The sequence below is a fragment of the Dama dama genome, chromosome 9 (genome assembly GCF_033118175.1).
Source record: "Dama dama isolate Ldn47 chromosome 9, ASM3311817v1, whole genome shotgun sequence".
Taxonomy (NCBI): Eukaryota; Metazoa; Chordata; class Mammalia; order Artiodactyla; family Cervidae; genus Dama; species Dama dama.
Window position 1 is genome coordinate 22,227,157 of NC_083689.1, and position 23,960 is coordinate 22,251,116.

Consider the following 23,960-nt stretch of genomic DNA (forward strand, 5'->3'; position numbering starts at 1 on the left):
TTAGTCTAGTCCAGACCTGCTAATTTCACTTGAATCGTATGTTTGTCATCATTTCCCTGACATTAATAAGCCAGTTTGGGTTAACAGAGCTCAAAGAGTCAGGATCGCAAGTCGGAAAGCAAGGAGAAGAGAGACATCCTGTCGTTTGATAAAATCAAAGAGCAGAGGGAGCGAGAGCGCCAGAGGCAGCGGGAGCGGGAGATCCGAGAGACGGAGAGGCGGCGGTGAGTGGGGTCTCTTCTCGGGGGGATTGCCCTTCCTCCCAAACCAGTCGCCTGGGCTTGCTAGCCTCCTGCTGTCTGTGCTGCACCCACCCAGCCCATGACGTATTCGTCCCAGCACAGTCATCCAAGCCTGTTTCTGCTCAGCATCATCTCCTCTGGCTGAAGTTGTGCCTTGACCCAGGTAGCACGCGTACCCAGGCCACCTGTGGCTTTGACAGGAGGGTCTCTGGGGTTGAGACCTCAGTCTTCCCCACCAAACTGGATCAACAGCTTCTCCAGTTTGCTTTTCTAAAATAGTGTGACTTTAGCTTCTGCATGTGGGCTTTAGAAAGTCAGAGTTTCTTGACCCATTTGAAGATGTTCCACTTCCAGCTGGCTTGCCCTTGGTGTAGAGCCTTCCCTGGCACCCTGGGAGCGAGTGAGGAGAGCAGGGGGGCATCCCCAACTCCCTCGCCAGCTTCTGTGTGCGGTGGCTGAGGGGCAAGACCTGTGATCCCTTCACTGGTGCCTGGCTTTCTCCTGTCCCCACACCGTCTTGGGTCCCTTTCAAAATGCCACGTTAGATGTACACCCTCGGAGAGGGAAGGAGTGACAAAAATGAGCATGAGTCGTCTCTCAGGGAGAGTGGCTGTCATCCGTGTCTCCAGGGTTTTATCTGCTCAGGAACTTCAGAGTAGCAGTTATCCTTTGCTTTTTTTACTTTTCTGCCCTTGTTTACCTGTGGTTTCATTCTGGTGCTCTTCGAGCAGGTCCTCCTGGTCTGGACCTGAGACTCTGTGTCCACTTGCCATCATCCCTCCCTCCCAGCTCACCCCGGTTTTGCTAGTTGGAGAAGGGGAAAGGATGGAGTTTGGGGTTTCTGGATGATCAGAGCAGTTCAGGGGGCGGGATGGAGCCTGTGAGGGGGCAGCCAGGTCACATCCAGGAGCTTGATGTGTCCAGGCTCCCTCCAAGGACCTTGGTGCCTGGGCACCACCATGTGGGAAAGTCAGGGTGGCCTTCCTGTGTCTGCAGAGAGCGTGAGCAGCGGGAGCGAGAGCAGCGCCTGGAGGCCTTCCACGAGGGCAAGGAGAAGGCACGGCTGGAGCGGGAACGCGAGCAGCTTGACCGCCAGTGGCAGCGCCTGGAGCGTGAGCGCCTGGAGCGCGAACGGCTGGAGCGGGAGCGGGAGCGCGTGGAGCGGGAGCGCCGGCGTGAGCAGGAACGTATCCAGCGGGAGCGTGAGGAGCTGCGGCACCAGCAGGAGCAGCTACGCTATGAGCAGGAACGGCGGTCGGTGGTCAGGAGGCCCTACGACATTGGGCGGTAAGGTCGCAGCTAGAGCGGGGAGTGGCTGCATCCATCTTGGTGTAGGGAGTCGGGGGTGCTGAAGATGGACACCTGGGCAGAGCTCGTAGCTGCTGCCTCCGCAGCTAGTAGAGTATCTCCAGAGCTGCCACTTGCTGGAGGCTTGGTGATGCTCTCGCCTTGGCAGTCCTTTCATTGGCCCTGTGGTTCCTGGGGAAGTTTGACGCTGTCTAGTGGGGAGGAGGCAGGCAGGCATGCATTAGGCCGCGTTCCCTGTCATCTCCTTCGGGCTCACATGTCCTCCTGGAGTGAGAGGCACAGAGTCAGTGCTGTGGATAAGCAGGTTGCCTTCCTCTAAGAAAGTAGGTTTAAAAAAAAGAAAGTAGATTTATCTCTCTCTGCCTTCTCTAAGCTGCTTAACTGATGGTCTCCCATCACCCCACCACCTGTGAGCCTAATTTTCTGGTAAAAATCAGGAAGAAGATAATTGGAGACCATCCCAAGTTGTGTGTAGTTTGCTGTCACCTGATCTAATTCCCTTTGCTTCTGAAAAGCACAGAGGGAAGTTCAGGTTACCATAGACGATGAGTTGAAAATGTGATAACTCGGAACGTTCTTGCCAGAAAATCAAGTATTTCATTTCACTTGCATTTGAGCTCTTGTGGGGATCAAGATATTAACAGCCTTGTGATACAGTTAGTTCACAGTGGTTCTTCTTTCAGGACTGTCAAATGAGAATGCCAGGGTGCCTTTTGGTAGTTTGGGGGTTTTAATATATCAAATCAAAGCAATAATGACTGAATGTTTAGAGATTAGCCCTGCAGGACATTTTAAATGATACTGTGTCTGGAGAGAGCATTCCACCTCCACCCTCTTGCTTTTTTCCCCCTCATTCTCTCTCATAAGTGAAATTTGCATCTTTTTAAAAATGAAAAACAGGCGAGATGACGCCTATTGGCCAGAAGGAAAGCGCATGGCCATGGAGGACAGGTACCGCCCAGACTTCCCTCGGCCTGATCACCGTTTCCACCACTTCGACCACCGTGACCGGGGCCGGTACCAGGAGCATGTAGCTGACAGGTCAGTGCCCCACCCCACTCCAGCAGGGTGGGTCTCCACCTCATCTCATGCTGGGAGGCTCCTAGTGACCACCACACGTGGGATTTAGCGACAGACCTTGACCGGGATGTGGGAATCAGTGGTCCCTTAGGGCATATTCGCTTTGACTATGGGGAAGGCCTCAGTGTGTGTTTCATGCACTGTCCTCTTGTGAAGGACAGGCCCCAGCCTCTGGGTTGCATAGCTCCCTGGGGTCTCCATGGCCACTCTTCCTTCTTGTCCCTCCCCTGGCAGGAGTTGCACTGGAGCACAGGTCTTTGAGGAGGGGAGGGCATGGCCCAGCCTCCTTGTTCTCACAGATGAGGAAGTGGTTTAGAGAAAGGCCGTGACCCACTGGAGCCATCTGCAGGGTCACTGACCGCATGGGGCCCGAGCCAGACTGCACCAAGGGGGCTGACTGCAGGACGTGGCAGAGGCCCTGTCAGGCCTGCTTTGTGTTTTAAGGGTCTGGGGGTGTAATTTTTTTTTGCCAGTGCCTCTTTAATGAAGACTATCTCATTTATTAGAAAGAGAGCCCTTGATTTTCAAGTTTAAGCATTCTCTCTCTAGGTTTCTCATTGCGCTCCTCCAGGCTGCATATCCTTGAGCCATTTCACTGCTCGTTAGCTCCTCCATGAGGGAAGGGAGATAGGGGTGAAGACAGGCTGAGACGCCACTCATTTATTTAATCATGGCTGGACTTGGTTTCCCATGTGTTAGTCACATGGGTCAGATCATACCAGAGGTTAAGACCCGCCAAGGCTTTCTTATTACCCAGTTTGTCACCAGACCACAGATTAATTTGGCATTGGCTTCGTAGGTAGATCTCTATTTCTGAGACCCCTGTGAGAGATTTTAGTTCAGTAAAACCTTCCTCCCCACTTTCTTAGGCTCCGACTTCACTCCTACCCCCAGGGAGCTGCCAGCCAGCTCTTTTTTCAGGCCTGTCAATCAGTTAACTGTTCTCATGTGGTGAAAGAGGATAAGTACCCCAATTGTCGGACTCTTCCGTGTGGTCTGCAGCAGTGTCAGAGAGAGCCGTCAGCTGCTACTGGAATGAGATACTTCTGTTTTGCAGGAGGGAAGGTTCAAGGTCAGTGATGGGAGAGCGAGATGGGCAGGTGAGTAAAAGCCAGACCTCAGGCTTGGGAGCGTGGCTGCTTCTGTGCAGTGGGCAGATGTGGACATTAAATACATAGGGCTTGTCCTTCGTCTTAGTCAATAGGAAGTGAATAAAGAGGATTGATTGTCTGCTAATGTAGAGTATCTTCCAGTCTAGACACGTGGGATATCCCACACGGGGGCTTAGCAGCCTGCCGGGGGTCATTTAGCCTATGTTTTAGGGCATCCCTATCAGGTACTGGGGTGGGTACCTCTGTCTGAGGGCCTGCAGGTGCCCTAGGGTGTCAGCTCAGAGGAGAGCCGATGCCACCCCCACAAGAAAGGTGGGGGCAGCATCAGAGTCATGGCTGTTTAAATGGGGTGGGGGAGTGGCGGGGGTGGTGAAAGAATACATAGCCTCTCTTGCTCCCAAGATGTGCTGGCTTCCAGGGCACTGACTTAGTTGGCCAGGGGCACTGAACCATTCCCACCAGCATTGCTGGCTTGCAGGCCTCCACAGTACTGAGCTAGGGGGTTTGAGGGCGCTGGCCTGCCCTGACGCTGTAGGGGGAGCGTCCTGTCACCAGCAAGGAGCAGGTGTTTGTCCTCTTCAGGGAAGATGGGTCTGAGTGATGTCTTGGTGGACCCAGAGCCTGGGACTCTCCATGCTCACAGGGCCAGGGGGCCCTCTGCTGGTCCTTCGTGTGCATCAGTGATGGAGCTCTAGGGGTGCTCGGGATTCTCAAGTGAGGAAGGGATCAAGAAGTGTCAGAGGGGCCTGGGCAGGTCCTCTTGGGTGGCAGGGTCTGCAGGTTGACCAGACCTAGAGGGTGTGCCTGCCACTGGCCTGTCCAGGAACAGTGAGGCTGGAGTCGCCCTGTCCCTCTTGCGCCTTCCAGCACTACTCAGACGAGCGCCACAGCCATGGAGGACCACCAGAGCGCCACGCCCGCGACTCCCGAGACGGCTGGGGCGGCTACGGCTCCGACAAGAGGATGAGCGAGGGCCGGGGGCCGCCACCTCCACCCAGGTTAGCGGGCAGGCCATGCCAAGCCTCACTGGGGGCATCATTGCCCTCACTTGGTCCGGCTTGGCTTCTGTGAGAGTGATCCAGGTGTATGTACCTGCCAGGTCACCTGGAACAGTGTCATCCCTAGGTGTGAAGGTCCATATCGCAGACCCCAGCTGCTGAAGCAGGTAGCCCTGAGGCTGTCTAAGGCTTGTCCCCTGTCAGGAGTAGAGAAGCTTCACCCGGCCCTGTGCTCCAGAGTTGTCTAGGTGTCTTGTCAGGCTGGTGTCACAGTCACCAGAAGTCTCCGCCGCATCTCTAGGGGTGTTTTGGATGTTGATCAAAGACTAGGGTGCCAGTTGGATAGATAGGGACCTGCTTGACACCGAGTTCTCTCAGGTTGTTCAGCCACTTTGTCTTCAGTGTAAAGGGGCCAGCTCATGCTCTGGCAGCAGGCTGTGTGGAGCCGCGTCACCGTGGGACCGGGCGGCTGTCACACAGGGCCTGGGACCAGGTGGTTGCGCCTGCACATGGGAACTGGGCTTGGATTGTCCGCTCCCGGGGTTTCTGTCTGAAAGAGCCATTTCAGGAATTGCTGTGCAGTTCGCTGTCAACAGTGCACAGTTGGATGGCTTTCAGTTGATCCATCGAGCCATGCACCCATCCTTAGAACCCATTTCAGAGCATTTACATCACCCCCAAAAGAAGCTCCCATCAGCAGACCCTCCCCAGCTCCCTGGCAACCACTAACCCACTTTCTCTCTCTCTGGATTGGCCTGCTCCAGATGTTTCCCATCAGTAGATTCACACACTGTCTGTCTGTGTCTGCTTATCTCAGTGAGCATCATGTCCTCAAGGTGCATCTGTGTTGGAGAGAATGTCAGGGCTTTTCTCCTTTTCCAGGCTGATGAATCTCCCAGTGTATGGAGGAGCCACATTTTTTGTATCTGTTCAAGTTAGTTGATGGACACTTTGGTGGTCTCCACTTTGGGGTGGTTGGTGTACAAGGTTTTGTGTAAATGCAGGTTTACCAGTCTCAGACACCTTGGAGTGGAATCGCTGGGTCACATGGCCGTTCTACATTTAACGTTTCAAGGGACCACTGTGCTATTTTCCAACAAGGCTGTGCCATTTCACATTCCCAGCAGCCTGGCCTGAGGATCCGTGTGTCTGCATGTCCTCACCTGCACTTGCCACTGTCATCTGTCTTTTTGATAGTAGCCATCCTGACAGGGGTGATGTGATGTTAGCTGTGCTGAAGACCTACTCATGTGCTTACTGGCCACATGTGTTTCTCTGGGGAAATGTCTCCTCCCATTCTTTGCCCACTTTTCTCAGAAACTCTTGACAGGGGGGCATGATCCCCCAGCCATAGCCACAACCTCTTCCTGGAGGCCTAGTGGGACCTTTGTGTGTCTGCCTTTTGTTTTGGCAAAGGGGTGGCCGTGACTGGTCGGAGCACAGCCAGAGGCTGGAGGAACATCAGGAGCGCACCTGGCCGGGAACAGTGGACACGGACACAGCGGGCCGGGAGCACTCGCGGTGGCAAGGTATGGGCTGACACCGTTCCCCCCCCCCCCACTCCGCCTGCAGGTCTGGGAGGGCTTCTGGGCAGGGGCGGCCAGGAATCCCCCAGCTTTCCCAGGGCTTCCGAGAAGGGAGTGTTAGCAGACTCTTCCTTCTCTTCCAGGTGGTGAGAGGGGCCTGTCTGGACCCTCAGGCCCTGGGCACATGGCAGATCGGGGCGGAATATCGGGGTAAGTTTTGTCTGCCCATAAAATTGATTTCTTCTTGCTCCTCAGTTCCTCTCCCTTTCTGCATGCTTGATCAGCTTTCTGGTTGAGTGTTTTGAAAATGCTCCCACAGCAGCCCTTGACAACTTACGCAACTAACAGTGCTCCCCAGAAGGCAACCTGTGGTTGTGAATTTTCTCCTCTGGAAAAAGCCAGGGGACTCTGAGCCTGCTGCTGCGAAGTGACACAATGAGAACACACACGTGCCTTTGTTCCTAGGCGAGGCGGCTTTGCACACGGTGGGCACACCCAGGGTGACGTGGTGCCTGCTGGAGGCCTCGACAGCGACGGACTGGCTGGCCAGGACCGGGGCAACAGAGACCCGTACCCCCACTTCACCCGCCACTACTAGACCCCACCCCTCCACGCGTCCTGGTAGGCGGACAGACGTACTGTTGAACTCTTAGCAGAGTTACCTTGAACTTGTGGAATCTTTTAAGAAGCAAAAGCAAATCCTGCCACCGTGTTGTAGCTCAATCCAATGTGAATTCACTTTTTTTTTTTTAATAAATGTGTTCTTGTTCTGCCATTTTTAAGATAAGGTTTCTGTTAATGAGGCATTCCATTTTCCATTAATAAAAGTTTATGGTTCTCACCAGTGTGTGTGTATCGGTGATTACAGAGCAGAGAACAGGGTCAGCCCTCAGCAGCATTGCTGTCTGTTTGGAAAGCAGAGGCCAGCTCACATTCCTGAATTCTCACAGCTCCTGGTAAAGCGGGGGCATCCCTGTCCCCACCTTATAGAGAAGGAAACAGGTTCAGGGGTCACATTGCTCACAAGAGTCCTAGAGCCCTTAAGTGACAGAGCTGAGAAGGAATTAAGAATTCTTCACCAACAGGAAGGGTGTGTGCATCCGGGGGCCCTGGGACCAGTCACTTTACCTGACGGTTCTGTGCAATTTGTGGGTCTGGCTGAGGGGCGGGGGTGGGCAACTCGTGCTTGGCACGAGCCCAGCAGTACCAGATCCACCCCTTTTCCTGGAAATGCAAGTTCATAGGTGAAATCTCATTTGTGATTATAAATAGCAGTGATCTTCATTAAGGGTTTCCCTGGCAACGTAGTGATAGAGCATCTGCCTGTAATGCAGGAGACACGGGTTCAATCTCTGGGTCGGGAAGATCCCCTGGAGAGGGAAATGGCAACCCACTCCAGTATTCTTGCCTGGGAAATCCCATGGACAGAGGAGTCTGGCAGGCTACAGTCCATGGGGTCGCAAAGAATTGAACATGACTTTGTACACCCACAGCAGCAGCCTTCATTGAAAACCCCTGACTGGCCAAAGGGGTTGTTCACGAGCTTCTCCCGGCTCCATCCAGGCCCCTGCAGTGTGACACCACAGAGAGGCGTGTCTCTGGAAGGATCACTGGCCCCGCCCTGCTCAGAAATGAGATGACCTGGTGGCTGTCAGGCTGACCCTGGGGGGAGAGGGAGCGCTGCTTCCCTGAGTCCCAGCCCTGGACCCGTGTAGTCTGGACTGGCAAGTGATGAGTTAACCTGTGTGTGGCCTGCTGGGAACATGATTCCCCCCTTGCCCTCCCCTTCCTCTCTAACTAGGACAGTCACCCACTGGCCCCAGAACAATTGCCAGTTCTCCTGGAGTCCCCTGTGTTCCTGCTGGGTCGGTGAAGGGGGGGTTTAAAAGAGCAAAATGAAAACCCGACCCAGCTTGCCTTGAAGCCCACATATGAAAGGCAGGCCAGCTCTGGCCCTCCACTGTCTGGCAGTCCCTGTCTGTCTGAATTGCCCAAATAAACACCTCCCTCACCACGGGGGCTTTTAGAGTCATTTTCCAATGACAAGTTGACAGGACGCCATCTCCATGGTGCACTGGGGCCCAGCATGGCATGTTTCCTTCTGCACGGAGACCCTCGTCTCACCCCACAAACTAGTCTGGAAACTAGGGTCCCGGGGGTTCTGAGTTGGCCAGGAGAAGCCAGATTGGGGTTGGGATCTGGAGGTGACACCTGTTTTCAGATCTTGTCACAAGGTAGGAGCAATTCCTAAAGTTCAGTGCTCCCGAGGGGGCCCCAGGAAGTGTGGAGAGTGTGGGCCAGTATCACCCCACAGCCTGTGAGGAAAGACAAGCCCCTTCCTCATTACCCAGGCCTAAGAGCAGGCTCCATTTTACTTGGATACACTGCAGAACAGGTGTTGTAAACATTTATTATCTTCCAGTTGTAGAGGTCAGGAGTCCAAAATCAAGGTGTCAGCACAGCTGTTTTCTTCTAAGGCTGTTGAGGGGGTTCTGTTAAAGGCCCGTTCCCAGACTCCAGTCCAGTCCAGTCAAAGTGAAAGCTTTAGTCACTCAGTCATGTCTGAGTCTTTGCAACACCATGTCTGCATCGACTGTAGCCCGCCAGGCTGCTCTGTCCTTGGAATTCTCCAGGCAATACTGGAGTGGGTAACCATTCCCTTCTCTACGGGATCTTCCTGACCAAGGGATCAAAACTGTGTCTCATGTTTCCTGAATTGGCAGGCAGGTTCTTCACCATTAGTGCCACCTGGGAAGCCCTCCGTCTCTGGTGGTCGCCAGACTTTGGTGGTCGCTGGCAATCTTTGGCATCTTTTTTTTTTAAGTCTTTATTGAATTAATTACAATACTGTTTGGTGTGTTTTTTTGTAAAAGGTCTTAGTTTATTCTTTCATGAAAAATCTGCATGGTCACCACAGATACAGTCACTGCAGAATTTTTACTCCTTTTTTTTGCCAGCACCAACATCGGCCTTTGCAGTCCCCCTGACTTTCTTCATTCTGTTCTTGAGTTCCTTTGGCTGTTTTCTTTAGGTCTTTTTCTTCTCATTTAGGCCATGTCTTGTAAGCCTGTGTTTGGGCTCTTTCTTCGCGTAATCCAAGGAATCATAAATCATTCCAAAGCCAGTTGTCTTGCCACCACCAAAATAGGTTCTCAGTTCAAATCCAAAGATGACATCTGGTGTGGTCTGGTACATTTTGGCCAGTTTTTCCCAAATTTCTGTTTCAGGTACTGTTGCCTTTCCAGGGTGAAGAACATCTGTGACCATTTGTTTCTGCTGAAGTAGTCAGTTGGTCATGAACTTCCTGGTCCAGATAGTTACTGTATCGTTCACGATTGCAGCTGATCTTCAAGCAGCCAGGGAGGAAGAAAAAAACAGTAACTTTTTTTTAAATGTTTTTTTTTTTTTTTTGTCCAAAGAGGAATGTGGGATCTTAGCTCCCCAACCAGGGATCGAACCTACACCCTCTGTATTGAGAGGCAAAGTCTTAACCACTGGACCACCAGGGAAGTTTCTAATCCTTGGCATCTCTTGACTTATAAAAGTCTCTCTGCCTCCTTCACGCAGCCTTCTCCATGTGTGTGTGTGTGTGTGTGTGTGTGTGCAAGTGTGTCCCAATTCCCCTTTTTATAAAATCACAGTCATGTTGGATTAGCACCCACTCTAATGACCTCATTTTAACTTGATTACCTCTGTGGACACGAATTTGAGCAAACTCCAGGAGATAGTGAAGGACAGGAAAGTCTGGCGTGCTGTAGTGCATGATGTCAGACACGACTGAGCAACTCAACAACCACCACCTCTCTGCAGGTCTTGTCTTCAAGTACAGTCACATCCTGAGGTCCTAGGGGCCAGGACATCAACATGTGAATTTGGCGGGGAAAAGAGGTCACAAGATATACAGATTTTTCAGGAATGCAACTTCTGGGAAAATTGAGGAAAATGGCTTGTCATTTAGTCCAGAACCTTACAAAGAGTTGTTCACCATTTCTGTGAACAGACCTGCAGGGTCTAAACATCCCCCCTGCTGCTTCTGTCTCAGATGAGCTGTCTCAATAGGCACACGCCTCTGAGCACTTCATTCTGTGCTCAGTGTAACCAGGACTGGTGCCCCAGCGTTCACAGGCTGAATTAGTATTTATCAGACATTATGGCCTTTTTATTTCTTCTGTTTGTATCTGATAGACCATCATATGATTGGGCTGCTGTTTTGTTGTTTTTTTAACTGTATGTGGTTAAGTCATAATGGGCTTCCCAGGTGGCACTAGTGGTAAAGAACCTGCCTGCCAATGCAGGAGACGCAAGAGACACGGGTTCGATTCCTTGGTCAGGAAGAGCCCCTGGAGAAGGAAATGGCAACCCATGGTGTTCTTGCCTGGAAAATCCCTTGGACAGAGAAGCCTGGCAGGCGACAGTCCCTGGGGTTGCAAAGAGTCAACCACCACTGAAGCGACAGAGCACACAAGTCATATTAGCACTGATTTTTATTTCTGGAGACAAAAGGGAGGTGGAAGAAAAGTCTTGTTGTAAAAAGAATCTGCAGGGACTTCCCTGGCAGTCCAGTGGCTAAGATCCCATGCTTCAAATGCAGGGGGTGCGCATTCTAACCCTGGGTGGGGAACTAAGATCCAGCTTGCTGCGCAGTGTGGTAAAAAAAAAAAGAATCTGGGACACTTAGGTTTCCACCTTTTGGCTTCTGTCAGTCATGCTGCTGTGAGGATGAGTGTGCCTGGATGTCTCTGCACACCTGTGTTCTACTCTCCTGAATGTATACATGGGGGTGGAATTCCTGGCTCCTATGGTCATTCTGGACATTTAACTTTTGAGGAACTGCCAGGCTATTTTCCATCGCGGCTGCCCCATCTTAACGTTCTCACCAGCCCTGCATAAGAGTTCCAAGTGTGTCTCCATCTTCACCACTTGTTTTCTGAGTGTGTTTCTTGTTTTAAATAATAGCCATTCTAATGGGTGTGTTAGGGCTTCCCTGGTGGCTTAGTGGTAAAGTATCTGCCTGCCAATGCAGGAGCCACAGAAGACGGGAATTGAATCCCTGGGTGGGGAAAATCCCCTGGAGAAGGAAATGGGAACCCACTCCAGTATTGCCTGGAGAATTCCATGGACAGAGGACCCTGGCGGGCTACAGTCCAGTGGGTAGCAAAGAGTTGGACACAATTGAAGTGACTGACCACCACCACCAATGAGTGAGTTAGTAGTGTGGATAAGCAAACTGTGGTCCAGCCATAGAGTGGAATGTTGTTGTTGGTTGTTGTTTAATCACTCAGTTATATTCTTTTTCATTATGGTTTGTCACAGGATATTGAATATAGTTCCCTGTGCTATACAGTAGAACCTTGTAGTTTATCCATCTTGTATATACCAATTTGCATCTGCTAATCCCAGATTCCCAATCCTTCCCTCCCTCATCCCCTTCCCCCTTGGCAAACATAAGTCTGTTCTCTATGTCCGTGAATCTATGTTATATAGATACATTCGTATCATAGTTTATCCATATATAAGTTATATCATATGATATTTTTGTTTTTGTCTGACTTAGTATAATAATCTCTAGGTCCACCTATATTGCTGCAAATGACATTATTTCATTCTTTCACTTCATTCTTTTTATGGCTGAGTAATATTCCACTGTATGAGTACATTCCATTGTACCACATCTTTATCCATTCCTCTGTCGATGGACATTTAGGTTGATTCTATGTCATATATACAATGGTTTTGCTAATGAACACAGGTACATGTATAGGATGGCAAGATTTTTTAATTAAACTTTCTATTTTTTTATTGGGGTATAGCTGATTAACAACGTTTTGATAGTTCCAGGTGAACACCAAAAGGACTCAGCCACATATATAAAGGTAACCATGTATGCATGCTAAGTCACTTCGTTGGGTTCCACTCTGCGACCCTATGGACCGTTGCCCACCGGGCCCCTCTGTCCATGGGGTTTTCCAGGCAAGAATACTGGAGTGGATTTCCATGCCCTGCTCCATTCTCCCCCAAACTCCCCTCCTATTCAGGCTGCCATATAACATTGAGCAGAGTTCCCTGTGCTATACAGTAGGTCTTTGTTGGTTATCCACTTTAAATATAGCAGTGTGCACCTGTCCATGGGAGGCAAATTTTTGTGTTACATATATTTTGCCATGATTTTTAAAAAATGTTTTAAAGGTCAGGGTGGGGGCTGTTGGGTGTCATAGGAATGAGAACCACTGCAGTAGGCTTGGGAGACAGACTTGGAATCCATCCTACCTGTCTGCCCATAGGAGTTAATAGTTCCTCTCTGTTTTGGCTTTATTAACTGAGAATAGGACAGTATTTGCCATAGAGGGTCTTTGCCAAGATTAAATTAGTTAATAGATGTAAAAAGCTCCTGGAAAATGTTAAGTGCTCAATAAATGTTAACAGGCACTGGGAGGCCTACAGGAATAGGGCCCAAGGTACTCATGCTCTCCAGGAGACCCATAAAATGTTTTCTGAGGCCCAGAGAGAAAGAGGGCAGAATGATCAGCTCCAAAAATGCAAAGAGAAAACTGCAAAATCAGAATGAATACCTTATCACATGTCTCCACATTTACAAAAATGTGTCAACTCCATCAACCGCTAAATTCTGTATTCATAAAGATTTCATTACATTTCAAAACAGCTCCTAGGTTAAATTTTCTCACTTTGCAGGAATTCCCCAGCCTGCACTATGATTGCCAGTCTCAAATTGCACGCATTCCTCTTAGTTAAATATTTTCACATGCAGTGCTCTAAAAAGGACTTTTGAAGTTTTTAAAAACACAGGCACAGAGATGTGGGTTCCTGGGGATATGGTGCTTTTTCACTCGTTTGCAGATCAAGGGGCGGGGTCTCCACTGAGACCTCCCAGTGCTGCCCCTCCCCTACCCTCCAGAGGTTAGCCCATCCCTCCCTCGTTGGTCACAAGATCAAAGGATGGTGAGGCCAGTGGGTTCACATCCCAGACTCTTCTTCTTTTGTCAACTGTGTGCCCTTGGGAAAGTGACTTACCCTCTCTGGAGCTCTCAGAGTTGTCAATTTCTCAAATGGGCATGATGCCTCCACCCCAGGTCCCTGGGCAGATTCTGGTGGGTGACTGTGTCAGGTCCAGCCTTATGAGCCAGAGGCCTCATTGGCTCAGCAGGATGTGAGTTTCTCAGCATCTCCTCTCCCCAGAGTACTGCGTTGATTTTTGGGGAGGGGGGCTTGCCGTGCAGCTTTGTGGGAATCTTAGTTCCCTGATCAGGGATCAAATCTGGGGCCTCAGCAATGAGTGTGCTGAGTTCTAAACACTCTACCAGGGAATTCCCAGTATTGCACTGATTTTATGGTTTGAGAGTTTCACACAATACCTGCAAGAGAATTAGGTGTGTGTTTCCTCTGGCTGTCATGACAAATTCACACAAACCTCTCACCTCAAAGTCTGGAGGCCTGAAGTCCTCCAATTCAAGGTGCCTGCAGAGCTGTTTCTTTCCAAGGCACTAGGAGAGTGATCTGATTCCCTGCCTTTTCCAACTTCTCCAAGCTGCCCACATTCCTTGCCTCCTGGCCCCTTCCTCCAGCTTCAGAGCCAGGAATGCAGCATATTTCTCATCCTTTTTCCACAGTCACATCTCCCTCTGACTATTAGGGGACAGTTTCCGAAATCACGAGCCTTGGCTAGGCCTGCTTGTCCAAATTGCCTCGCAACAATACGTCCTGAAAAGCAAAGTGGTGCTGCCTCTGAAAACTAACCAGAAGAATTTGAGAGGGGCCAAAAGCAGGGAGGAAATGCCAGCCCATAATATGTCCTACCAACCTCCCAGAATCCTTCATGCTTGAATCCATCTTGAACAAGAGATGCACACACCACCTGAAAGAACCAGGGGTGTGTGTGTGTGTGTGTGTGTGTGTGCTCAGTCGTGTCCAACTCTTTTGACCCAGGGGTGTGTGTGTGTGTGTGTGTGTGTGTGTGTGTGTGCTCAGTCGTGTCCAACTCTTTTGACCCCCTGGATTGTAGCCCGCCAGGCCCCTCTGTTACGAGAATTTTCCAGGCAAGAATACTGGTGTGAGTTGCCAATTCCTCCTCCAGGAGATCTTCCCGATTCAGGGATCGAACCTGAGTCTCTTTCGTCTCCTGCATTGGCAGGTGGATTCTTTACCACCGAGCTATCAGAGAAGCCCTAAGCCTGGTGACTCAGACTAAATGTGGGCCAAGCAAGATGACTGGCCAGAGGCAACTCAGAAACCAACCTCATTACCATAAACCCTGAGCCTTTGAGCCACGTGGCAGAGCAGTTCTCCTGGGTCCGTTTGTTTGCTGCTTTCCACCCGGACGCCCCCTTCCCAACAAAGTCTCCTGCTTTGTCAGCCCATGTGTCTCCTCAGACAATTCATTTCTGAATGTTAGACAAGAGCCCACTCTCAGGCCCTGGTAGGGTCTCCCTCCCTGGTACATGATCACAGTCAGGAAGGGATCTCTGATGTGGACCTCTTTGCGGGGGAGGGGGCGTTATTTTGCCTGTGCCCCTGGGATGTGACCGAATCTGTGTTGGGAGCAGGGGTTCACAGGCATGAGTACTGACCAAGGAAGGGAGACAGTGGCTACCTGTGTCCACAGGCTTGTGGCCTGATGGCTCAGATGGTAAAGAATCTGCCGGTGATGTGGAAGACCCAGGTTTGATTCCTGTTTCGGGAAGATCCCCTGGCAGAGGAAACGGCAACCCATTCCAGTATTCTTGCCTGGAGGACCCCGTGGAGAGAAGAGCCTGGTGGGCTACGGCCATGAGACATGACAGAACGTGAGGAAAAGCTGCCTGGCACTGACCCTAGGGTGATAATCGCAGGGGGATAGTGTGAGGAGTGAGTTGGGATGAGAGCTCTGAGTCAGCTGGTTTGCATGTGAAAGGCACCCTAGGGCTACTTGTTTGCTGTCTCTGGGAATTAGCTGGCCCTGGGAGGGGCTGAAGCCCCAGATGTCAAAGCATCAGAAACAAGAAAATAAAGACATGGTTAATACATCCATGTCTAACTAATACACCCAGAACGTGGTTGTTCAGTCACTAAGTCATGTCCAACTCTATGTGACCCCATGGACTGCAGCATACCAGGCTTCCCTGTCCATCACTGTCTCCCAGAGTTTGCTCAAACTCATGTTCATTGAGTCAATGATGCCATCCAACCAACTCATTGTCTGTCATCCCCTTTTCCTCCTGCCTTCAATCTTCCCCAGCTTCAGGGTCCTTTCAGATGAGTCAGCTCTTCACATCAGGTGGTCAAAGTATTGGAGCTTCAGCTTCAGCATCGGTCCTTCCAATGAATAATCAGGGTTGATTTTCTTTAGGATTGACTAGTTTGATCTCCTTACTGTCTAAGGGACTCTAAAGAGTCTTCTCCAGCACCACAGTTTGAAAGTATTCGTTCTTCGGTCCTTAGCCTTCTTCATGGTCGAACTCTCACATCCATATGTGACTACTGGGAAAACCATAACTTTGACTATATAGACCTTTGTCATCAGAGTGATGTCTCTCTTTTTTAATATGTTGTCTAGGTTTGTCATAGCTTTTCTTCCAAGGAGCCAGCATGGTAGACACAGAGTAAATCCTTATCGAATCTATGGAGAGGAGAAGGGACACAATAATCCTGTATCTTATGGACTTCCCTGGTGGTCCAGTGGTTAAGACTCTGCCTTCCAATGAAGGGTGTGTGGGTTTGATCCCTGGTTAGGGAGCTGAGTTCCCATATGCCTCACAGGCAAGAAACCAAAATATAAAGCAATATTGTAACAAATTCAATAAAGACTTTAAAAATGGTCCACATAAAAAAATTTTTTAAATCGTCTATCTTCATGTTTTCATTCCTGGTCTGGCCTTTTCGGTCTTCCTGGGCCTGGCAGAATTCCCCTAGTTTAGAATGTCTGATGGGGACGCCAAACCTTGTAGTGTCTTCAGTGAACACCAGGTGGCAGACCATCTCCAGTCTCCACTGAGATTGAGCGTGAACACGAATGTTTGGACATATGCAGCAGTAAGGCTGCTGCTATTCCCGAGGAAGGTCCAAGGAACACCTCTAGCAAGAGTTACCTGGGGGTGGAGGGATGGGCTTACTTATTTTTTAGTCACACCACCATGGTGGCTTGTGGGATCTTAGTTCCCTGACCAGGGAGAACCTGGGCCATGGCAGCGAAAGCGCTGAGTTCTAACCACTGGACCTCTGGGGAATTCCCAGGGAGGGGCTTATTTAAAATTCAGGTTCCCAGGCCCAACTGACCCATTGATCTGATTCAAGCCCTCCCTCCATTCACCCTTGGGAGGCTGACTGTTGAGAAGTGGCTTCCAGGGGCTCCTCACCATGGTCCTGTCAGGGAGGCCCCCGTGAGGGCTGGGTGGCTTATGCGAGACCAAGCCAGGCTGCAGAATGTTATCCCAGCTCTACCCTTTGCCACCTGGATGACCTGGAACCAGTTACCTAGAACGCCTGAGTTTTTCTCGCTGTCTTTTTTTTTTTTTTTGGCCATGTCACACAGCATGTAAGATCCTCCCCAACCAGAGATTGAACCTGTGCCCCCTGCATTGGGAGTACAGAGTCTTAACTACTGGATCTCCAGGGAAGTCCCTGAGTTTTCTCATTGTAAAATGGGCTGGGGGATTTCTGAGGATGCAAAGAGCTGATGCATTTAAAGTGCTTTGCAAGGCTTCCCTGGGGGCTCAGTGATAAAGAATCTGCCTGCCGGTGTAGGAGACATGGGTTTGATCCTTGACCTGGGAAAGATCCCACATGCTAAGGAGCAATTAAGCCCTTGTGCCACAACTATTGAGCCTCTGCTCGAGAGCCCAGGAGAAGAAACTACAGAAGCCAGCACTCTAGAGCCTGTGCTCCACAAGAGAAGCCACCGCAACGAGAAGCCCGTGCACCTCAACTAAAGAGTAGCCCCCACTCGCTGCAACTAGTGAAAAGCCTGTGCATCAACAAAGGCCCAGCACAGTAAAAAAATAAATAAAATTATTATTATTATTTTCTTTTATTAGGTTGTACCAGGTCTTAGTAGGTATATGCAAACTCTTAGCTGTGACATGTGGGATCTGATTCCCTGACCAGGGATTGAACCTGGGCCCCCTGCATTGGGAGCACAGAGTCTTAGTGACTGAATCACTAGGGAAGTCTCTAAAATAAAAGTATTTTTTTTTAAACAGTCAAAAATCAAGTGCTTTGCACAGGACCCAGCATCTGTGGGTGCTTAGCCAGTGATTGGTTGCAGTCCATTCTTCTAGAAGAGCCAGGTCTAAATTGGGGCCTTCCGCCTCCTTGCAGTCTTGGGGAGGGGGTTGGATCTGCCCCCGTGCCCACACAGCTGTGATCTATAACCCTGCGTTAGCAGTTTTTCAAACAAGGGGCCCTGTTCGGGTGTCTGAAAGCCGCACACTGAAGGGTTAAGTGCCGGCAGCCACTGATGATACCTCGAGGCTGCCTCCAATCCCACAGTCAGACCCACCTCGAGCCAGCCAGCCGTGAAACTGCCGGGCACCCCACATAGCCAGCCACAGAAACTTTGCGCTGGGCCCCCATGGGGAGGCTCGTAAAACACACTGAAGCTTCCCCTGCTGGCCCCAGAGGACCGAATATTTACAGACTCAGCTGAGATGAGACCCAGCAGGGCAAATTTCACAGGCAGTCCAGAAAAAGGCTCCTCGCCGCCTGTCCCTGGGAAAACAGGGCACAGGGTGAATGCAGTCTGTTAGGTCAAGGCCCACACGCCCAGCAAGACAAGATGAGTGACCTGGGCTCGACATAGCTGCTCAGTTGTGTCCGACTCTCTGCAACCCCATGGACTGTAGCCTGCCAGGCTCCTCTGTCCGTGGGATTTCCCAGGCAAAAATATTGGAGTGGCTTGCCATTTCCTTCTCCAGGGGATCTTCTGGACACAGGGATGGAACCTAGGTCTCCTGGCATTGGCAGGCAGATTCTTTACCACCAAGCCACCAGGGAAGCCGGAGAGAGTTCCTCTGTTTAGCAGCAGCTTCCAGGGCATTTCCTGTGTGCCAGGCTCTGTGCTCGGGACACAGCAGTGTCCATTATCTGCTCTGTGGAGCCCATGGGGGGTGTTTCAAGCAGGAGGTGGAGTGAGCCTGGCTTCCTGAAGGGGCTGACTGGAAGGGCATCCCAGGAGAGGGAACAGAATGTGCAGGAGCCCCTGGGAAGGAATGGGTGCAGCCATCTGGGAGGAACCCAGCAAGCAGGAATGTAGGTGGCTTGGGTTCAGAGTGACCTGTGAGATCCCAGTGCGGTCAGGGATCAGGCCACCAGACACAGGTGATTTGGGGGCACTGGGGGTGGGGATGGCAGGCTTCAGCAGTTGAAGGGATCCTCAGGCTCCTAGTAGGGATAAAGGTGTCTGTTATCCCAGAAAGGCAACCAGCACTTTCTGTCTCCAGGGAACCAGCAGCAGCCAGTCCTGGAGAAGGGGCAAGCCGAGGTGGGCTCATGGCCAAGTTATCTAGACAAAGATAACAGCCCCTGCAGACTCCAGGCATGAGGTCCCCCCACCCCCACTCCAAAGAGCTGAATGTAGGCCATAGGAGCACGCTGGCTAGCAAAGCTAATAAGGTTGGTACCTCATGCCCAATCTGGACTGAGTCACAGTTGCAGGCTAATGAGGGAGGTGGCTAATTCATGGAAGACGAGTTGTCAGGGTGGGGGTAGGGAGCAGGAAGAGTGGGAGAGAGAGAAAAAAAGATGGAGAGATGAAGAAGGAACAGAGAAACAGAGATAGACTCAGAAGGAAAAAGAGACAGCAATGCACAGAGAAGACAGACTGAGACGCATAGAGAGAGACACACGGACCCAGATAGAGACAAAAGCAGATGCAGAGGGACCTGGAGACGCAAAGATATTGAAATTCAGGGGCTGCTGTGACCCCTGCCCCCAACCCCATGGCCACTGGATGGTGCCAGAGAGCCATACTCTGCCCCGCGATTGTTCCTACCTGGCCTCTTGGCCAGCCCCAGTGCCTTTCTCTCCACTTGCGGTTCCCTTACTGGTCCAATGCCACGTTAGAGGGAGGCCTGACCCCAGGGTGGAGATGGAGATGAAAGCTGGAGCAGGGTTTCGGAGGAATCAAGGATGTCCAGAGTCCCTGTAACCTTGCCACCCCCAAGCCATGGCCCTGTGCCTATCTCCTGTGCATAGCACTACTTGTCTTGGGGTGTGTTTTCATTGGTCTGGGTGTGTGTGCGCACAAGTGTTTTGAAATGGGCGTGTCTGGTTTTATCTTGGGAGTGTGTATCTAGCCAGTCTCGGTCTCATTTTGTCTCAAGGTGTGTGATGTGTGTGTGTATGTGTGTGTGTCAGAGACTGGGGGGTGTCTCTGTGTGTCTGATATTTCCATGAACCCAGAAACTTGCCACACTGTCGTCTCTCCTCACCTTTCCCAGCAGTTCTGCATGGAGTCACCCAAGAAACTGGAGAACCGAAACATTCAGGAAAATTTCCTGGGATGCCAGAGGCAATGCTCTCTGGAGAGACAGCAACGGGTGTCCACAGAGGTGACTGAGCAAATTTTAGGTTCTGCTAAACCCAAGCACTTACTTGGTGCTGCTTTTCATGCTGTGGACTCAGTTTCCTCATCTGTATAATGGGTCTGATATGCTAGCAGCCTCATAGGTTTGCTGTCCAGTGATTAAGTGAGTTAGGGTTTGTAAAGCTCTTTGAACACTGCCTGGCACACAGCCTAAGGACTCAGGAAGTTTCAGAAACCATCTCTTTGATCCTTAAAACTACAAGCACATACATTAACCCATGGGTCAGTGGAATCCCCCGAGAATTCTCCACTCACCACTAGGGATCTGAGGGTCGTCTTAAAGACTCAAATAAAGCTGCGTTGGCTCTTACTGCAGCACATTAAGATCTTTGGGATCTTCAATCTTTGTTGCATCATGTCGAATCTTCCGTTGCAGCATGTGGGATCTAATTCCCTGACCAGGGATCAAACCCCAGCCCTTGGCATTGGGAGAAAGGAGTCTCAGCCACTGGACCACCTGGGAAGTCCTTAGAGTGTCTTTTTTTTTTTTTTTTAACTTTTTAATCAAGGTATAGTTGATTTACAATGTTGTGTTAATTTCTGCAGTACAGCAAAGTGACTCAGTTTATACAGGTTTCTTTTTAATATTCTTTTCCATTATGGTCTATCCCAGGATATAGTTGAATATGGGATTCCCAGGTGGCTCAGAGGTAAAGAATCTGCCTGCCCAATGCGAGGAGATGCAGGACACATGGGTTTGTTTCCTGGGGTGGGAAGATCTCCTAGAGGAGGAAATGGCAATCCACTCCAGTATTCTTGCCTGGAAAGTCCCATGGACAGAGGAGCCTGGGAGGCTACAGTCCATGGAGTCCCAAAGAGTCAGATGTGACTTAGCAACTGAGCATGTTCATACATAGTCGAATACGGTTCCCTGTGCTATTCAGTAGAACCTTGTCATTTATCCATTCTCTATAATAGCTTGCATCTGCTAATCCCAAACTCCCATTCCATCCCTCCTGTATCCCCTCTCCCCCTTGGCAGCCATAGATCTGTGCTCTATGTCTGTGAGTCTGTTTCTATTTTGTAGATAGGTTCACTTGTGGCATAGTTTAGATTCCACATATAAGTGATACCATGTGGTATTAGTCTTTGTCTGACTTACATCACCACTTAGTATATAATCATCTCTAGGTCCGTCCATTGTTGCTGCAAAATGGCATCATTTCACTCCTTTTATGGCTGAGTGGTATTCCACTGTATGCACTGGAGCTCTTCTATGGAAAAATTCACTCACCAGTTCTTGTAAACATTATGTGGGCCAAAATAACCAAAGAACAACAGAAACAACAGAAAAAATAGATTCAGCCCCTGGGCTTCCAGTTTGAGAGACCCTCTGATCCAAGGGGATAAGTTTTGCTAAGAAATCTGTGTCACAAGAGGCTAAGTATTTGTGACCCCATAAGTTGGCCATGCCAAGTTCAGTGACTATGCCACAGGTTGGGGCCAGCTAGCACAGCATTCTCCCTCCCTATCTACCTGCAGTATTGGTGGGGTGCAGGCCTCCACCTACACACGGGCCTTCTGCCTCTGACTGCCCACGAATTCCTCTCCCTGCCAAGACAGCCAGAGTGATGTGTTGATTGCCACTCAGGATTCTGGCTCTAGGATTCTATTTTTTTGTCCACATGGTGCAGTTTGGGAGATCTTCGTTCCCTGACCAGGGATAGAACCCAGGCTCTGGCAGTGAAAATGCGCAGTTCTAACCACTGGACCACCAGAGAATTCCCTCTAGGATTCTAGAATGCTCGGGAAGAAGGGAGATTATCCTGAAGACCTAGAATGCCAGGCACTCTCAGATTCTGGGTGTCCATGATTTCAGAGATTCCACAATTCAGATCCGCCAAGGTTCTAGAACTCAGGGATTCTCTAAGTTTGGTACTGCCTGCCCGGGTCTCCCATAATTGCCCGTGACAGATAATACAGTGTCTCGAGGCAGAAACCATGATCCCTCTAATCCAGCGGCCGAGGCAGAGGGCCTACTGCCTGCGGCCACCTGGCTTTTCCTAACGGCTTAATGAGAAAGTCAGAATTAATTGGAACTGGCACCCAGCACTTGCAGGGCTCGGCGTGGCCGGCTCGGCCTCCATATGTTAAAGCTGAGCATCTCTGGTTCTGCTCTGACCTGTTCTGCACACCGACAGGTGTGTTGCCTGAAACTTGGAGGTTAGCCTGACAAGGGAGGAGGCTGGGACTGTGGTGACCAGTGCCACAGGCAAAGTCAGCCCCACCCCACCCCTGCCTGAGACAGCGCAACCAGCATTCTGGACCCTCATTGTCTCCCTCCTCTGGGCCTCAGTTTCCCTCCTTCGCTCAGTGAGACCAGCCTCAGAGTTCCTTGTGGATTACATGTAAATTGCTCAGCCTGTGTGCTGTGCCATAATCTGTCCTTGGGCACCTGGATAGATTCCCAGAAGGGATACAGCAGTTTCCGTTTTAATAGCTATTATCAGAGAGATTAGAACATTTCACACATATAATCAGAGAGATTAGAACATGCACCCCCAGTGCATGAGATTGCTCTTTTCCCCAAACCCCAGCAACATGGTGAATTATCAAACTTTTTCATCATTAGTAACCTGATAGATTTTTTTTTAAAGTATTTTGTGGTAGTTTTATTTTATATTTAGCTTATGACAAGTGAGAATGAACTCCCTTTTATATGCTTAGAAGACATTTGTATTCCCTTTTCAAAAACTGTTCATATCATTTGCCTCTTCCTATTGGATTTTTGGTCCTCATTGACTTCTAAAAGCTCTTTACATATTAAGGAAATCATTCTATTGTCTACCATGTCTTGGAAAAGTTTCTCTGACTTAATCTATTGACCCTTCTAGTATTTGTGTGTATAGGAATTCTATATTTATATATAGTCAGTTATTAATCTCTTAAATCATTAAAGGTGTAATGTCATGCTTCAACACACTGGGATTATTATTAAACTTCCATGTTTTCTTCTAATAGTTTAATAGTTTCTCTGTCTCTGTTTTTCTCTCTGTTTTTTTGCTTGGTGGGGGATGATCCATCTGGAATTAAATTTCCTCTTGTTGTTCAGTTGCCCAGTTGTTTCCAACTCTTTGCGACCCCATGGACTGCAGCACGCTAGGCTTCCCTGTCCTTCCCTATCTCCCAGTGATGCCATCCACCCATCTCATCCTCTAACACCCTCTTCTCTTGTCCTCAATCTTTCCCAGCATCAGGGACTTTTCCAATGAGTCGGCTGTTCACATCAGATGACCAAAATACTGGAGCTTCAGCTTCAGCCCTTCCAACGAGTATTCAAGGTTGATTTCCCTTAAGATTGACTGGTTTGATCTCCCTCCTGTCCAAGGGACTTTCAGGAGTCTTCTCCAGCACCACAGTTCAAAAGCATCAATTCTTTGGCATTCTGCCTTCTTTACGGTCCAGCTCTCACAACCATACATGACTACTGGGAAAACCGTAGCCTTGATTATATGCACCTTTGTCAGCACAGTAATGTCTCTGCTTTTCAACACACAGTCTAGGTTTGTCATAGCTTTCCTGCCATGAAGCAATCATCTTCTGATTTCATGGCTGTGGTCACCATCCGCAGTGATTTTAGAGCCCAAGAAGAGGAAACCTATCACTACTTCCACATTTTCCCCTTCTATTTGCCATGAAGTAACAGGCTGGATGCCATGATCTTAGTTTTTTTAATATTTAGTTTTAAGCCAGTTCTTTCACTCTCCTCCTTCACCCTCATCTGGGCTCTTTAGCTCCTTTTCACCTTCTGCCATTAGAGTGGTATCATTCGCATATCTGAAGTTGTTGAGTTTCTCCCGCCTATCATGATTCCAGCTTGTTACTCATCCAGCCCAGCATTTCTCATGATGTGTTCAGCGTATAGGTTAAGCAAACAGGGTGACAGCAGACAGCCCTGCTGTACTCCTTTCTCAATCTTGAACCAATCAGTTGTTCCATACAGGGTTCTAACTGTTGCTTCTTGACCCCCATACAGGTTTCTCAGGAGACAGGTAACACGGTCTGGTAGTCCCATCTCTTTCAGAGCTTTCCACAGTTTGTTATGACACACACAGTCAAAGGCTTTAGCGTAGTCCATGAAACAGAGGTAGATGTTTTCCTGGAATTTCCTAGCTTTCTCT

At 49.8% G+C, this 23,960-nt stretch overlaps 1 protein-coding gene and 1 pseudogene across 1 annotated transcript in view; one reads left to right on the plus strand and one right to left on the minus strand.

Moving 5' to 3' along the window:
• The window catches only part of SAFB2 (scaffold attachment factor B2), a 29,112-nt gene extending 22,005 nt beyond the window's left edge, over positions 1-7,107 (plus strand). The window contains exons 14-21 of the mRNA XM_061150604.1: positions 88-224; positions 1,239-1,529; positions 2,451-2,591; positions 3,688-3,730; positions 4,610-4,740; positions 6,157-6,269; positions 6,410-6,476; positions 6,732-7,107. Of these exons, the coding sequence (XP_061006587.1) occupies positions 88-224; positions 1,239-1,529; positions 2,451-2,591; positions 3,688-3,730; positions 4,610-4,740; positions 6,157-6,269; positions 6,410-6,476; positions 6,732-6,864 (1,056 nt within the window). The 3' untranslated portion in view covers positions 6,865-7,107. The remainder of the gene's footprint in view (positions 1-87; positions 225-1,238; positions 1,530-2,450; positions 2,592-3,687; positions 3,731-4,609; positions 4,741-6,156; positions 6,270-6,409; positions 6,477-6,731) is intronic.
• Positions 7,108-9,203: 2,096 nt separating this feature from the next.
• LOC133062784 (small ribosomal subunit protein eS24-like) lies at positions 9,204-17,828 on the minus strand (annotated as a pseudogene).
• Between the last annotated feature and the right edge of the window lie 6,132 nt (positions 17,829-23,960).